This window comes from Grammomys surdaster, unplaced genomic scaffold, assembly GCF_004785775.1.
Source record: "Grammomys surdaster isolate TR1022 unplaced genomic scaffold, NIH_TR_1.0 125750, whole genome shotgun sequence".
NCBI lineage: Eukaryota > Metazoa > Chordata > Mammalia > Rodentia > Muridae > Grammomys > Grammomys surdaster.
Window position 1 is genome coordinate 2,513,416 of NW_021620582.1, and position 15,253 is coordinate 2,528,668.

The following is a 15,253-nucleotide window of genomic DNA, read 5'->3' on the forward strand; positions in this document are numbered from 1 at the left end:
TCGAAAACTAAAAAAAAAAAAAAGAGTTTCATGCTTGAGAAGAATTTCCACATTGATCCGGAAACGCCTCCTGACATTAAAGCCTATGACAGGAAAAGCAAAAGCAAGGGGAAGCTAGCAATTGAAGTATACTTTCCATATTCTATCTACCAGTGAGAAATTTCCATCAGTTCATTTACAGTACGCACCCACAATAGCTAAGGAGGTTACCACATCTTAGTCCCCTGTGAATGACTCCCCCTTATTAAAAATACTCAAACACAGAGGATACTGGAGTGAATTTTGGGGGTGTGATCAGCATTGCAAAATTAATTTATTGGTTCCTTTGAGTGGTTAATGATAAACTGAGTACTCGTGCTTTTAATCCCAATGCTCGAGGCAGAGGTAAGCAGCTCTCTGTAAAGTTTGAGGCTAGCCTGGTCTACACAGCCAGTTCCAGGCCAGTCAAGGCCTGTGTCAGTGAGATCCTGTCTCAGAATAAAACAGACAAAACAATAGAAGCAGTTAAAATGGAAGAGTTTATGCCTAGGAATCATCCAAATCCGGAACTACTGACTGAAAAGTCTGATCATCCAAATCAGGAATTACTGACCTAAAAGTCTACAGGGACCAGACAGGTATGTACTGTGTGAAAGGCAGACTTTAAACAGGTGGGGACTATGACAAGCCAAAAAGGGAACACACGAAGCAGCAAAAAACATTCAGTTTACAAGTTGACTGGACTTGGCTGTCAGGACACATAATTAGTATATAGAAAGTAAAGCCAAGCCGGGCGGTGGTGGTGCACGCCTTTAATCCCAGCACTTGGGAGGCAGAGGCAGGCGGATTTCTGAGTTCAAGGCCAGCCTGGTCTACAGAGTGAGTTCCAGGACAGCCAGAACTACACAGAGAAACCCTGTCTTGAACCCCCCCCCCCAAAAAAAGTAAAGCCAAGCAGTGGTGGTGCATATCTTTAATCCCAGCACTCGGGAGGCAGAGGCAGGCAGATCTCTGTGAGTTCAAAGCCAGCCTGGTCTAAAGGGTTTCACAGAAAAACTCTGTCTCAAACAACAACAACAACAACAACAAAAATGAAAACAAAACAAAACAAAACAAAAAAACCTGTCCTACACAGTGGTGACAGCAGCCACGGAGCCCTTGGGATTCCTCAGAATCTTACTGTGTCACTCAGACTGGCCTCAGCTTACAAGCCACAAACTCTCAAGTGCTGGGAATATAGTGTGGGCCAGCACGTTCCCTAGTGCCTATTTTTCCTGTATTTTTTTGTTTTTGTTTGTTTGTTTGTTTGTTTTGTTTATGTTGAGACAGGGTTTCTCTGTGTAGCCTTGGCAGTCCTGGAACTGGATATGTATACCAGGCTGGCCTCGAACTCACAGAGATCCACCTGCCTTTGCTTCCCAAGTGCTGAGATTAAAAGCGTGTGCCAACCTGACCCTTTCCTGTATTCTTATTTCATAAATATACAGATATTTCGTTGTTGTTTTGGTTTTTGTTTTTTGAGACTGAGTTTCTCTGTGTAGTGTAGCCCTGGCTGTCCTGGAACTCACTCTGTAGACCAGGCTGGCTTCAAACTCCTAGCTCCTTCAATCTGCCTGGCTCTGCCTCCTGAGTGCTGGGATTAAAAGCATGCACCACCATCTCCCGGATAATATACAGACTTAAAAAAAAAAACCAAATATTATATTCTGTACCTACAACTTTGGTACATGTTCATTATTAATGATTTTTTGCTTTTTTGTTTGCTTTGGGGATTTTTTAAAGATGTGGGTCTTATGTAGCTCAGGCTGGCCTTGAATTCACTGTGCAGCCAAGGACAACCTTGAATTCCGGATCCTGCTGCCTTGACTCCTCTAGCTTCAGGATGGGGTGCATACCACCACACCCAGTCATCTCTGAAACTCACCCACTGCCTTCTTCAAGGGCACTGTAGAATACCTTGTCACCTGGATTAATCCTGTTACTTCTTCCAGGGTCACTGTGACCTGAGCTCTTGCTCCAGCGGAGCAGATGCACACACACACACACACACAGAGAGAGAGAGAGAGAGAGAGAGAGAGAGAGAGAGAGAGAGAGAGAAAGAGAGGAGGTTAGCTTAATTGGTAGATTGTGTATTTAGGTATTTAGGATGCATTGGCTTTGGGGGTTTCCTGAACACTGTCCCTGAAACACGCAGCTAGTCTGGCTGTGTAACTCAGCAGTAGAGTTTGTACTATCATGTGCAAAGCCCTGGGTTCAATTCCCAGCATCAGTAATAATGATAAAACTCCCTCCATGCAAACCCTGTACTTGGCAACAGAATCTGTACTGTGGGCTGCACCCTCTGATCTGCAGTCGAGCTGCATAGCCTCGCTCATCAGCACTCTGTACACTGGGATATTAGGTCTTTTATTCATAACGATCAATTACTTTACACTCTCCTTGACGAACTGCTTATACTCTCAAGTCATTTATATGTGTATTTGCCCCTGGTAGACTGTGTGTCTTCAAGGGCAGGAGCCTTTTGCAATGCCCTTCGTCTGTTCTGCTCTAAGGTGCTAGCAACACAACACAAGCAGAGTTTTAATTTGTTGCCCATGTCCCTAACTGTCCTAGCAAAGTGTTTTTCTCACAATGACAAATAAACCTGTGTTGTTTACCTATGATGTCACTGCGGTGAAGGTAATAGGAAGAGGTGAAAGGTGCTTCATTCACCTCCAGGAGTCTACAGCACCGTGCAGCTGTGTGACCCTGGAGGGGTTGCATCACCAAGAGATGCTACTTTTATTTCTGGTGTGTATGATGTGTGTGTTTTCGTGTGTGTGCGTGTGCCTATGTGTGTTGTATATTATATGTGTGATATGTGTATATATGTATGCATGGTGTTTGTATGTGATGTGTGCATGTATGTGTGGTGTGTGTGTATATGGTGCATATGCATGAGTATGTTTCACAGGTACCAGGACACACTCTCTGTCTTATTGCCTGGAGGCAGGGTCTCTCACTGAAGCAGAAACTTGCTGTTTGGCATAGGCTGACTGGCCAGCTATCTTCAAAGTAGCAACAGTCAGTCTCCACCATGCTTGGGTTACAGTGCACACAGCTGTGCCTGGCATTTACCTGGAGACTGGGATTGGGGCTCAGATGTTCACTCAGAGAGCAGGTGCTCCTACCCACTGAACTATCTCCCCAGGCCACTTATGTCTTCATTCGTGAAGGAAGGAGACAGGATCACCTAAAATCATGCCCTATCTGGCTTTCTCCCACTAAAGCTAACCACTGGTCTTCCTCCTGACTGGGTCCTGTCACACAGCCAACCCCATCCTTTCCAAGTCAAAATGGACACAAAATAATATTCAACACACAGTAAAAAGAATTTGCTGGATCAGCAAAATGGCTCAGTGGGTAAAGGCGTGTGGCCTGATGACCTGAATTCAAGAAGGTGGGCCTCTGATCTCTACGTGCAGGTGGTGGTAAGTACATCCCTCTTCCCCATAAATAAGTAATTTTTTTGTTTGTTTTTTTTCGAGACAGAGTTTCTCTGTGTAGCCCTGGCTGTCCTGGAACTCACTCGCATAAATAAATAATTGTAAAAAAATAAATAAGGGGCTGGAGAGATGGCTCAGCGGTTAAGAGCACTGACTGCTCTTCCAGAGGTCCTGAGTTCAAATCCCAGCAACCACATGGTGGCTCACAACCATCTGTAATGAGATTGGATGCCCTCTTCTGGTCTGTCCGAAGACAGCGACAGTGTACTCATAAATAAAATAAATAAATAAATCTTTAAATAAATAAATAAATAAATAAATAAATAAAACCAGGTGATGAGTGGTGGTGGCACACTCCTTTAGTCCCAGCACTCAGGAGGCAGAGGCAAGTGGATATCTATGAGTTCGAGGCCAGCCTGACCTACAGAGCAAGTTCTAGGAAACCCAGGCTACACAGAGAAAATGTCTTGAAAAACCAAAAATAAAAAAAAAATAAAAAGTAAGGTCAAAATGGCGGGCAGACCTGCTGCTGCAGCATCAAGCAAGTGGCTGGATGTTTTCCGAAAGTGGTTTTATAACGCTGTATGATTCAATAAACTGGGGTTAATGCGAGATGATACAATGAAACTGAAGACGTATAAGACGGCTTCCCGAGGACCTTTATAATGACAGAATGTTTCGAATTAAAAGAGCCCTGGACCTGAGTATGAGGCATCAGATTTTGCCTAAGGATCAGTGGACAAAATATGAGGAGGACAAATTCTACCTTGAACCCTATCTGAAACAGGTTATTCGGGAAAGAAAGGAGAGGGAAGAACGGGCGAAGAAGTGATCGTGTAGTTAAGATCTGTGGGTGTGCCTGGTCTCGAAATATTTTCATGAAGTTATTTCAACCCAAATAACAATTTAAGAATTATTTGCTCTACATATGTCTCACATTAAATAAAGAAATGTCTATTGTAAAAAAATAAAAAATTTAAAAAAATTAAAAAATAAGGGGCTGGAGAGATGCCTTGGAGGTTAAAAGCACTGATTCTCTTCCACAGGTCCTGAGTTCAATTCCCATCAACCACATGGTGGTTCACCACCATCTGTGATGGGATCTGATGTCCTCTTCTGGTGTGTGTAAAGACACAGCACTCATATAAAATAAATAATAAACTAAATGTTTTACGGTACTGGAGAGATAGTTCAGTAGGTAAGAATGCTTATTGCTTCTGCAGAGGGTGTGGATTCAGTTCCTAGCACTCACATCAGGTTACTTACTGCTGCATGTAGCGGAGGACCCGACACCCTCCTTTAGTCTATTTGGGCAACCATGCACACACATCACACACACACACACACACACACAGAGAGAGAGAGAGAGAGAGAGAGAGAGAGAGAGAGAGAGAGAGAGAATTTAAAACAAGAAAACATGGGCTAAAAAGACGGATGGCTTGGCAGTGAGATCACTGGGTGCTTTTTCAGGGGCCCCAGGTTGGATTCTCAGCGTCTATATGGCACCTCACAGCAGTCTGTAACTCCAGTACCAGATGATCTGATAACCTCTTCTTGTTCTGAGAACACCGGGGACACATGATACACTTAAAGGCAAAACATTCATGAAATTAAAATAATTTTTAAAATTCTCAAAAAGTTTTTCGAGTTTTAAACAAAGTGTTTAAAACAACCATTATTTCCCCCATCATTTACCTTTTGGTCCTTCTGCTTTCTTACTTGCTGGTTTTGTTTTGTAGCTCTGGCTGCCTGTAACTTGCTAGGTAGACAAGGGTAGCTTCCAATCCACAGAGACCCACTCACCCATGTGCTGCCACACCCAGATGCTTTCTTTACTTTCTTTTTTTTTTCTTTTTTTTGGGGGGGGGTGTTCAAGACATGGTTTCTCTGTGTAGCCCTGGCTGTCCTGGAACTCACTCTGTAGACCAGGCTAGCCTCGAACTCTCGAACTCAGAAATCCGCCTGCCTCTGCCTGGGCGTGCACCACCACTGCCCGGCTCTTTTCTTACTTTTGTTGTTGCTGTTGTTGTTTTTGTTTGTTGTTTTGGGGGTTGTTGTTGTTGATTTGTGTTTTTGAGACAGGGTTTCTCTGTGTAGCCTTGGCTGTTCTAGCACTCACTCTGTAGACAAGGCTGGCCTTGAACTCACAGAGATTCTCCTGTCTCTGCCTCCTGAGTGCTGGGATCAAAGGTGTGTGCTGCCACCACCACCACCTGACAGCTGTCTTCTTTTTGTTTAAAGGGACAATCTGAAAAACTGCTTACAACATACTTATGTGCTTGGGATGGTTCTGCAGCTCTTACTGTCTCCTGAATAATTACAAAATTACATGCAACACGAGAGTCTGTGAAAGAAACAGGAAGCAGCCTGTCTCAGAAAAAAACAAAAAACAAAAAGAAAACAAAACAAGAAGAAGAAAAAGAAAGAACCATTCGAACTTGCCCCTCTACCTCCGGTGCTGGAGAGAACATGCTGGCAAATGCTGGTCCACTGAGCTAGTCTAGCCATCAGCCTTTAGCCCAGGTTAGCCTCAAACTTTTGAATTCTCCTGCTTCAGTCTCCTTCAAATCCCCCTCCCTCAGTGCTGGAGCTACAGGAACAAGCCACTGTGCTAGAGACCAGAAAAATTTTAAATATTTATTCTTCTGTATATGGATCTTTTCACTATGTGTCTATTTTACCACACTCATGCCCGGTGTCTGTGGAGGTCAGAAGAGGCCTTCAGATCCCCTGGAACTGGAGTTAGGAAGGTTGTGATTCACAGGGATGAGCCCATGTGCCCAGATCTCCTGATTCCCCTCCCAGAATGCTGGGCCTTCAGATATGAACAAGCCTATGTACCCAGTTCTACTTGACTTTCCCTTGCTTACTTTTTTTTTTTTAATTTTGTGATTATGAGTACACTGTCGCTGTCTTCAGACACACCAGAAAAGGGCATCGGATCCCATTACAGATGGTTGTGAGCCACCATGTGGTTGCTGGGAATTGAACTCAGAACTTCTGGAAGAGCAGTCAGTGCTCTTAACGGCTGAGCCATTTCTCCAGCACCTTTTGCTTACATTTTTATTCTCTGTACTTTTGCTACCACAACTCCAGTGGAGATCAGAAGTCAACTTGTGGGATCTGGTTCTCTCGTTCCACCATGTGGGTTTAAGAAACTCAGATCATCAGGCTTGGTGGCAAAGTGCCATGAATAATCTTGCTCCCCATCCCCCATCCTCCTTAACCTGTATTTGGGCTCTTGGTGGTGACCTGAATTTGTCCAGAGCAAAGAACACAAGACAGCTGTCAAAGCCTGACCCTTATCTTGGAACTTTCAGCTGACAGAAAGATCCCAACTTGCCATCCCCGCTTCTCCATCTCAGACTGGCATTTGTTAGTAAGTGTCCAAGGAAGCCACATAAGGACTATCTACTACCATACCCTTGAAACCAGCCCACCAATCACATATTTTGCAAACAGTAAAAATATTAAGGTCAATCTTCTAGCCAATAGGGAATATGGGGATCCTGTGCTGATATAGGGGAGACTGGGGTTGCTTTCCTGCTGCAGCCTGCCCCTCTAGGGTGTTAAAACTTATTTCCTCACAGGGAGAAGAGAGCCACTGACAAGTAGTCTTGGGGAGCCCCAGGCGGTACTGGTGTAGCCCGAGACAGGAATGAGTCAGGAACAGAATAAAGCCCGAAGTCCTACAGCAAATCCAGAAGCTGGAGGGTGAGTGTCAGCTACACACACTTGCCTTTCCCCAGCCTAGTGGGAAAATGTCGCAGTCTCAGGACACTTGTGAATTATTCCATGATACTTGAGAAGTCTCAGCTGCATAATAAACAATACAAATTTCAGGATTTTTTTTCTGCAAATACATTTCACTCAGCTGCTACCCAACTGTATGGTCTGTTCTCTTCTGCACTGAGACCCTGTTCATGTAATTCCCAGAATGGCTGGCACAGTGGTCTTAGAATAACCCTCAAGGGTGGGTCTTCTGTCGTCAGGAGGTCAGTCATTTCAGACTTACTTGTTTATGACACAATTGCATTTTAACAATATAAATGGAGAAGCCAGACCAAGGTGAATCCATATGGAGTTCCTTTACATCTTCAAGGCCTACTTATGAATGAACTCAATGAATACCAAAGTAAGAAACACAATACACTCACACAGAATCTGTATCAATTGTATTTATTGCTAGAATTTCAACTTTTTCTTTTTTACGGGTCAGAGAAATAATGGCATAGGAAGACACCCAAGGAAGCAGGGAGCAATTGTATCACAAAGTGCCACAAAGTTGATAAATGTAGGTTGCTAATAATGCTGAAGTACCTTGGTGAACAGGCAGAAGTCCCCGAACGCTTAGGGTAATGAAAAGAACAGAACATTTAGGCAGCTATAAAAACACTCAATAGAGGATGGAACTCTTGGCAACCTGGTCATCAAATGAACCTAACTTCCAGGTAGCAAGTGACCTGGCTTTAAGACATCCAGCCTAAGGTGAATTCAGGTTTCAGCCAAATGGCTAGAACCAAGTCAACCTATTTTTCTTCTCTCCAGTTTCCCCAAAGCCTTGAGTTGTGGGGTTGTAACAGATCAGATCCAATGCAGGATCCCTTTAAAAAATTGGGTCTCAAAAGATAGGCTACTGCTAGAGAACTAAGTGTAAATCACCTGAGAAAAGGAGTAGTAGGGAGGTGCACAGGCACACATGGATACAATGTATCCACACATGCTGGGCTTGAGGGCTCAGTGCACTTAAACTGTGCGGGAGTGGGGCCAGCCTGAAGCTTCTGGGACATCCTACTCATCAGGCAAGTTTCACATCCAGAAACCTGCTCATTACTCCCCCCAGCACAGAAAAACAGCAACCAGGGACAGGCCCCAGTTAGCCTCCCCAGGTCCCTGAGAAACAGGCAACACAGGCAGCAAGGCCCCCCTAGAGCTGGTCTCAGTCCCAGCAGACAGATGGGGAGCTCTCTAGTCCTTAGGGAGACAGCCAAGAAATGACTCATCATGAAGTCCAGGGCTTCCAGCCCTTCGAGCAGACAAAGATAGGATACTGTGGGAAAGGCCCAGCTGACCCCATGCATAGGGTACAACAGACTGGGGATGGTTTCTGTGATGCCCTCTCATGTGATCCAGCACCGGAACATTGTTTGACTTATACAGAAACATACACTGGAAAAATACATTATAATCTGATGTGCAGGAAGTACTGAAACCCGCCCCCGTGTGCTATATCGAATCTGCGGTAGCACAGGCTGCACACGAAGAAGGCGAGTCAACCCTCCCGACAATCGTAAGGTTCCTCCTCCACAGCCCATTTGGAATGTTAGGATCTTTGGGTCTCTGACCTTCGGGGCCTCCCCAGAGACCTCCTCACAAGGATTGCAGCATACACTCCTTGCCTCAGCTGGCCAGAGTTTCTCGACAGTGGTGGTGGCAGCAGTAACTACAGCTCAGATATAGTTGGTAGGGGGCTGTCGGGCGCTCAGGCGCTGCATGTGACAGCCGTGGCAGAGCAAATGTCCGTCAAGAGGGAAACAGCAGCAACCTTCCTCGTCACTCAGCTGCATGCGGCAGTCCTAGGGAAGAAGGCAACTAGTTCACTTCAACCCAGGCTCCCCACACTGAGGCCATCCTGCTCCATACCAGACTCCCAGTGACTGAAGAGTGGTGGTAAGGCAGGGAGGGTGAAGGGTGACAGGGTGGACATGAAGTGAAAACCTGAGAAATACTTCTTTTGGGCACCAGGTGGCGCTGCTGCAGCAGAAATAATGAGACAAGCCCCATCCAAGCAGTTCAGATGCTGGGGAAGCCAGATTCCAGACTTAAAAGATCTAAACAACTAGGATCAGAAAGAGAAGCTAGAGGACAAGAGAGACTGGACACAGGTCACAGCAGTGAATCCCTCCCACAGATGCCCAGCCGTTCCAAGACTCCCCCCTTCCAAATTCTGATTTTCCTACATCATCCCTGAACTCCAACACTTACCTCACAGTGGTAGCACTCAAAGTGATAATCGCGGTCCATGGATATCACCCTCACAATGTCCTCACAGCCCTGAAACACGTAGAGCCCCAGAGGGATGAGCACGGCATGGTGTCCCCAAACCCCCATCCCTTACCACAGAATCCCTCCTGCTCCACCATGCAGATTTATAAAGGCCTCGTCCCACAGTTGGACACCATGCAGCTAACGTGTAGCTTTGAGATTTTTTAAGCAACTCCCACCCTGGCGCTGTCCCAGGAGAGTATGCCTCCATACCTGCAGCTCTCCTCCACAAAGGGGTTCAGCCTTACCTGCTAGCTCCCATGCGCACAGAAGCAGGGGAGAGGGGGAGGGGCAGGGAAAGGAAAAGGCTGAGCACAAGCTGGTCTAAGGAAGAGGCTTGTAGCTTTTCCTCTGGGCACGCCCTCTCTGTACACAGTTTAAATAATCCCTGTTCCTGTTTTTACCAGTTTAAGGATAGTTTCACACTTTTTCAGTCCCTGTATCTGGTGACCTTGACGTCCAAGAAAGTCTTGTTCTTTGTACAGAGACAGGAGATATGGAGCCGGGGCCCAGCAAGTCTGGGTCCGGATGTTTAGGTCAGGATGGTGACCCCAAAAGCAGAGTCACACGGGAATCTTTCACAGAATGCACATTCCTCTGAAGTGCCACTTCCCAAGGGAGGCCAGGCTGAATGTCCCCATCTCCTCCCAAGAGGCGGCAGGACTGGCCGCCCCGAGGAACTCAGATGCACTGACCTCTGAGGGGAGGATGGGTTGTCCACAGGCTGCACATTTCGGGGCATAATTTCTAAAAAAGAAGACAGTGAAGACAGTGATAAGCTGTGGTTGAGAACTCCCTGGGCCCAGGCCCACATTTTACCCCTCCCCCCCACCCCCACCCCGGGGCCAGACTCACTTGTGGTAGTCAGTGACACAGTACACCTGGTTGGAGAAGTCCACTGTGAAGGGGACGCCATCCAGGCACTTGTTACAAACGATGCATCGGAAGCAGCCTGGATGATAGGACTTCCCCATGGCCTGGAGGATCTGGCTCATAGGGTGGGAGGAAGATCAGTTTCCGCTCAGCCTCGCTCTCCAGCTACCTATTATGCTCCTTTCCAACCCCCTCCTGTCCTCCTAGAAGAATGCTACAGAATTTGAGGGGACTGAGGAATCTTTAAAAAAATGAAGGCATAAAACCCTGGAAGAGGACAAAGAAACTTCCAGGCCTATGGATTGTTGTTGTTTTTGTTTATTTCTTGGAGGCAAGGTTCAAAGCATCTTAGACTGGCCTTAAAAACTCTATGGAGCCTGGGAGTGGCAGGGCAGACCTTTAGTGCCACCACAGAGGCAGGCTGATTGATTGCTGGGAGTTCAGGGCTACACACAGAAACCCCTGTCTTGAAAACCTGAAACCACCCCTCCCCCCACCCCCCAAAAAAGCAAGCTTCCAAAACAAAAACAAATGCAAACCACACCACTGTGTAGCTGAGGATGATATAGAACCCCAGACCCTCCTGCTGCACTATGACTGGTTTGTGCAGGGTTGATGATGGAACCCAGGGTTTTCACGTGGCGTGGCCCTGGGTTCTCAACTAACAGAACTACCATCTCAGGCCACACCGTTTTTATTACAACTCAAGGTGGGGGCCAGAATTCCTTTATTCAGATCTTCCCAGGAACCTACTAGACAGCCACGGTCAAGGATCAAGGTTCCCGTAAACCATAATCCAATTCCTTCTTTTTATACAAAAAAAAGAAAACTGGGTTCCAACTGTTTCCAACCCGTAGCAGAAAAGGGAGCCTATTCACATAGCTCAGGCTGGATGGTGTCTGTGTCCATAAGCAGGGAAGGGACAGATGACAGAAGCCCTGGAGGCTGAGACCACAGACTTGCTCTCACAGGGTAGCACTGTGAGGCAGCTCTGGGGAGGAATGTAAGAACATGATCATCTAGCAATAGACTGTCTATTTAGGAAGCCATCAGCTATTGCCCTTCAGGCCGGTGGCTTCCAAAGCTGAGCTAAAGGTGCATTCCTTACCTTCTCTAAAATCAAGTGGCCACAGACACAGCACTTCTCTGCCGCCTCCTGAAACCCTGAAAACTAGAGAGGAGACAGGACAGTTACCACGCTGAAAATGGTGATGGAACCCACAGCCACCGGTGTCCCAGTGTGAAAGCCAAGGCTAGGCCCTCCACTCACAAGATAATCTTCCTCACAGTAGACAGAGCCGTTGACGCTGTAGAAAGCCTTGCACCGCAAAGTTCGTCCTAGAAGCAGCAGAGAAGATGGTGGAGGTTAACGCTGGAGCCCACACACAGGGAGGGCTCTTCCTCTTCCGGTCCCTGCTCCCCAATATTGACAGGACATTTGAACCTGGACTTTAAAGTTTTCCCTCCCAACTGTTGTCTATTCTTCCTTTCCAGATAAAACTCCCACATCTATGTGAACACTGAGACAGAAGAGCCAAGAGTTTAAGGTCAGCTTGGCCTACATAGTAAAGCCTGTACAATACAATTCCAATTGGCTTTGGTCTCATTCCAGCCAAACCCCGATTCTGCTGCTTCCTCCTTAGCTCCTGTGTCTTCAATAGCTGACTGCCACCCACACCTCAGGGCCCAGTGCATGGGGAGCCACCTAAGAGAAAGACAAGGTCAGGCCAGGCTGGTGTACCTGGTAAGAAGCTCTGACTAGGTATTGCTTGATTTGCATGGAACACTGGTCCCAGGCCTTGGCCTCTGTGACCTTTTAGCCTAGGATTCTTTACTTCAGTGTAGGCATCCTATTCTCACACATCTGTCTAGCTCCTTCCTGCTACAGCCTCTATGATGGTCAGAACATCTTTGGAGCTACTGCATAGTTCAGGAGCTTTGGGGTCAGAGGCTGCCTGGGATTTCCCCAGCTCTACATGGCAGACCATTTTAGCCTGACCCCCACGGAACTATCAGATCTGAGTAGTCAAAGATTTAAAACAAAAACAAAACAAAAACAAAAAAACAGTGCAGAAGAGACAAGTTTCCCTTTGAATCTAGTTCCAGTTCTGCTGGGGGAGGAGGGGGTTGTTGAGAAAGACTTGCTTCCTGACATGGGAGAGGAAAAGAGGGGTTGGGGAAGACCAGGAAGGACAGGCAGATCAGCTTAGAGAGATGCAGGCAGAAGCTGGGGGAGGAAGGGAGAAGCTGAATGTTAGAGTCAGACAGGCAGAGATAGGAGGAGATTAGAGGGTTAGTGAGGAATCAGAATGGGTAAGCAGTGTGGAAGGGATAATGAGAGGTGAGGGAGGGTGTGGTGGGGGAGCACCCCCACAGAGGGCCTCCTGAGCTAACAGCAGCAGACATTCCTCCAGTGTGATGTCATCAGCTTGGCATGGCCTGATGGCCTCCACTCTAGTGAGGTGGCTGAACTCTGACCAGTCAAGAGAAAACCCCCCTCCTGCCCCCCCACAGCTCCCCATTCCCCCAGCCCACACCCGCCCTTCCCACATTCCAGTCTTTCACCGTCGCCCCAGGCAACTCTGCTGCCCAAGACCAAACCTCACCAAAGAAGAGGTGGGGCTGGAGCCCAAAGCTGGGCCAGCAGGGAGGCACAGGAGAAAGGGAGGTTCGGAGGAAGAGCAGAGAGGCTGAAAGACAGGAGTCTAGAAAGCTGACCCAGCCTGGGGAGGAAAAGGCAGGTAGACTGAGCCGGACAGCTATGGGCCCCGACAGGTGCTCCTTTGCATCTGTGTTCGGCTGAGTGGGGGGTGGGGGGTTTGAGCAGCAGGTACACTCACCACAGGAGCAGCAGACAAAGCACTGGGTGTGGTAGAGGCTGTCCAGGGCCTGGCAGGCATTGCTCTGCCCATAGATACCTTTGTTGCACTTGATACAGGTGCCTGAGACAAGAAGAGGTGGGAGACAGTCACACTCCATTTCCCCAACCCAAACCCAGGGATCCCCAAGCTGTGAGTGCCTGATGTGCCAAGGGACACAGTTTCCTTTGGAGAAAACTGGGCAACTAGAAATGGGGTGCAGAGGATGGAGCTGTAAGCCCAACCTGTAGAATGCTCGCCTACCACTTATGAAGCCCTGGGGTTCTATCCCTGGCACCAAATAAATGGGTGTAAGAGCGCACACTGTAACCCACACAGATAGAGGCAGGGGATCGGGAGCTCCAGGGTCACCTTGGCTACACAGCAGGTGAAACCTGAGATCAGGCTAGGACCCTGTCTCAAAAACAAAGAGAGAAGTAGGATATGGAAGACTCTTGACTAGGCAAATCCATTCTTATTAATTACTGGATATTCTCCAAACACGTTTTTGTGCTTAGCACACAACCTAATTTTTTAAAAAATGGCTAGGTTAAAGATGCTTTGTTCCACGGGAGATGGAGACGCCAGTACACAGGGGCTCTGCAGCACTTGGGGAAAAACTTCCTAAAGGAAGCAATTCAAGCCCCTAAGTCTTTTCTGGGACTTCAGGTTTATCACCCATAAAACTTGATCTGGCCTAGCAGAGGGTCTTTTATGCAGATGAGCCACGTGAACACTACTGTACTACTGATAAGAACATAGTTGGGTTTTCAGGGACCAGGCCATTATAGGATTGGGGGGGGGGGTAGCAGACCCTACCTCCTTCCTGCCCTATGAAACAGGGCTTAGCTGCTCTTCCCTGGCACTCTCCACTAGGCCACATACATACACCTGGTTCTGGAACCAGCCTTTCCTGGGTGTGTTCTTCCTTCCCTCCACTCCCCAATTCCAGGCCCATGACTGAGGGCTAAGACCTGTCTTTGGGGAGCAGATCCCAACGGGCCTGCCCCACCTCTCCCCCTCGGCACACTGCCACACTCCCTGCCTGTTGGGGCCCATCCCGGTCTTTGCCCAGGGGCTCTGGGAGCTGGTGCAGCAGCTGCGGCAACTGATGGGCCCAGGCCTGTTCTGCTCCCACCCTCTGGCAGCTGGGCAGAGCTGAAGCCAAAGAAGAGGGCCCCTTACCAGAGGCAGGAGGAAAAGGGTAGCATCAGGCTAGGACAAATAGTCTGCTTGTAGGAGCTCTGTCTGAGAAGGCGACCCGGCCTCATTTCTGTGTTCAAAAGGTGTTCTCTCTCGGGATCAGGGAAATTTGCCCAAGATTGCCACACCAGGGGGTCCTGGAAGAGCCTTTCTATGGGAAGCCATGGACATTGTGGAAGGAGGAAGCTGCTCAGGCACGTCTGCCTCACCTCCACTCACAGAACATCCACAGCTAGCTTCTTCCTGCCTTTTTACTGTACTTTCCAAGTCTTTCTTTCTTTGGGCTCTGATGGTTTAGGTTTAGCCAGTGAGACTTCTTTTCCCAGCTCTCTCTTGGGTCTCAAAAGGAAATTCCTCAATGGAGCCTGCTACTGTTCCCTACTGTTTCAAAGTGATGATCTAGATCGTCTGCTCTGTGCCCCCTTCCCCAGAGGGTGGAAAAAAAAAAAACAACCTGTGTGTGTATTGAACTCAGTCCCTTCTAGCCTACCAAGGTTCTGCTGCTACCTTTGATTCTAATTATCCTTTTTTCTGTTCATATTTCCGGGCCCGGGGCGGGGGCGCCCCCAGGAGAGGAACATGAATGCTGGAAAAATCGAGAGTACTTGGAAAACTTAAGACCCCCAGAGTCCAGGGGCGAGTGGGAGTCCTCCACATTCAAATCCTGCTTTTTATAATTACGTAATGTCTGTGGTGTATACCTCACCACCTAGCTCTAACAACCGATCGATACTTCTTTAAAATTTCGTGTATTGAGAGAGAGAGAGAGAGAGAGAGAGAGAGAGAGAGAGAGAGAGAGAGAGAGAGAGA

General features: G+C 47.6%; 1 protein-coding gene and 1 pseudogene across 1 annotated transcript in view; one reads left to right on the forward strand and one right to left on the reverse strand.

Annotated features, from left to right (window-relative positions):
• Positions 1–3,974: 3,974 nt before the first annotated feature.
• On the forward strand, positions 3,975–4,296 carry LOC114639656 (annotated as a pseudogene).
• Positions 4,297–7,626: 3,330 nt separating this feature from the next.
• Ajuba (ajuba LIM protein) overlaps positions 7,627–15,253 on the reverse strand; it is a 9,724-nt gene continuing 2,097 nt past the window's right edge. The window contains exons 2-8 of the mRNA XM_028788484.1: positions 13,223–13,324; positions 11,653–11,720; positions 11,491–11,553; positions 10,365–10,495; positions 10,205–10,256; positions 9,450–9,518; positions 7,627–9,040 (exon numbers count right to left, since the gene is read on the reverse strand). Of these exons, the coding sequence (XP_028644317.1) occupies positions 8,915–9,040; positions 9,450–9,518; positions 10,205–10,256; positions 10,365–10,495; positions 11,491–11,553; positions 11,653–11,720; positions 13,223–13,324 (611 nt within the window). The 3' untranslated portion in view covers positions 7,627–8,914. The remainder of the gene's footprint in view (positions 9,041–9,449; positions 9,519–10,204; positions 10,257–10,364; positions 10,496–11,490; positions 11,554–11,652; positions 11,721–13,222; positions 13,325–15,253) is intronic.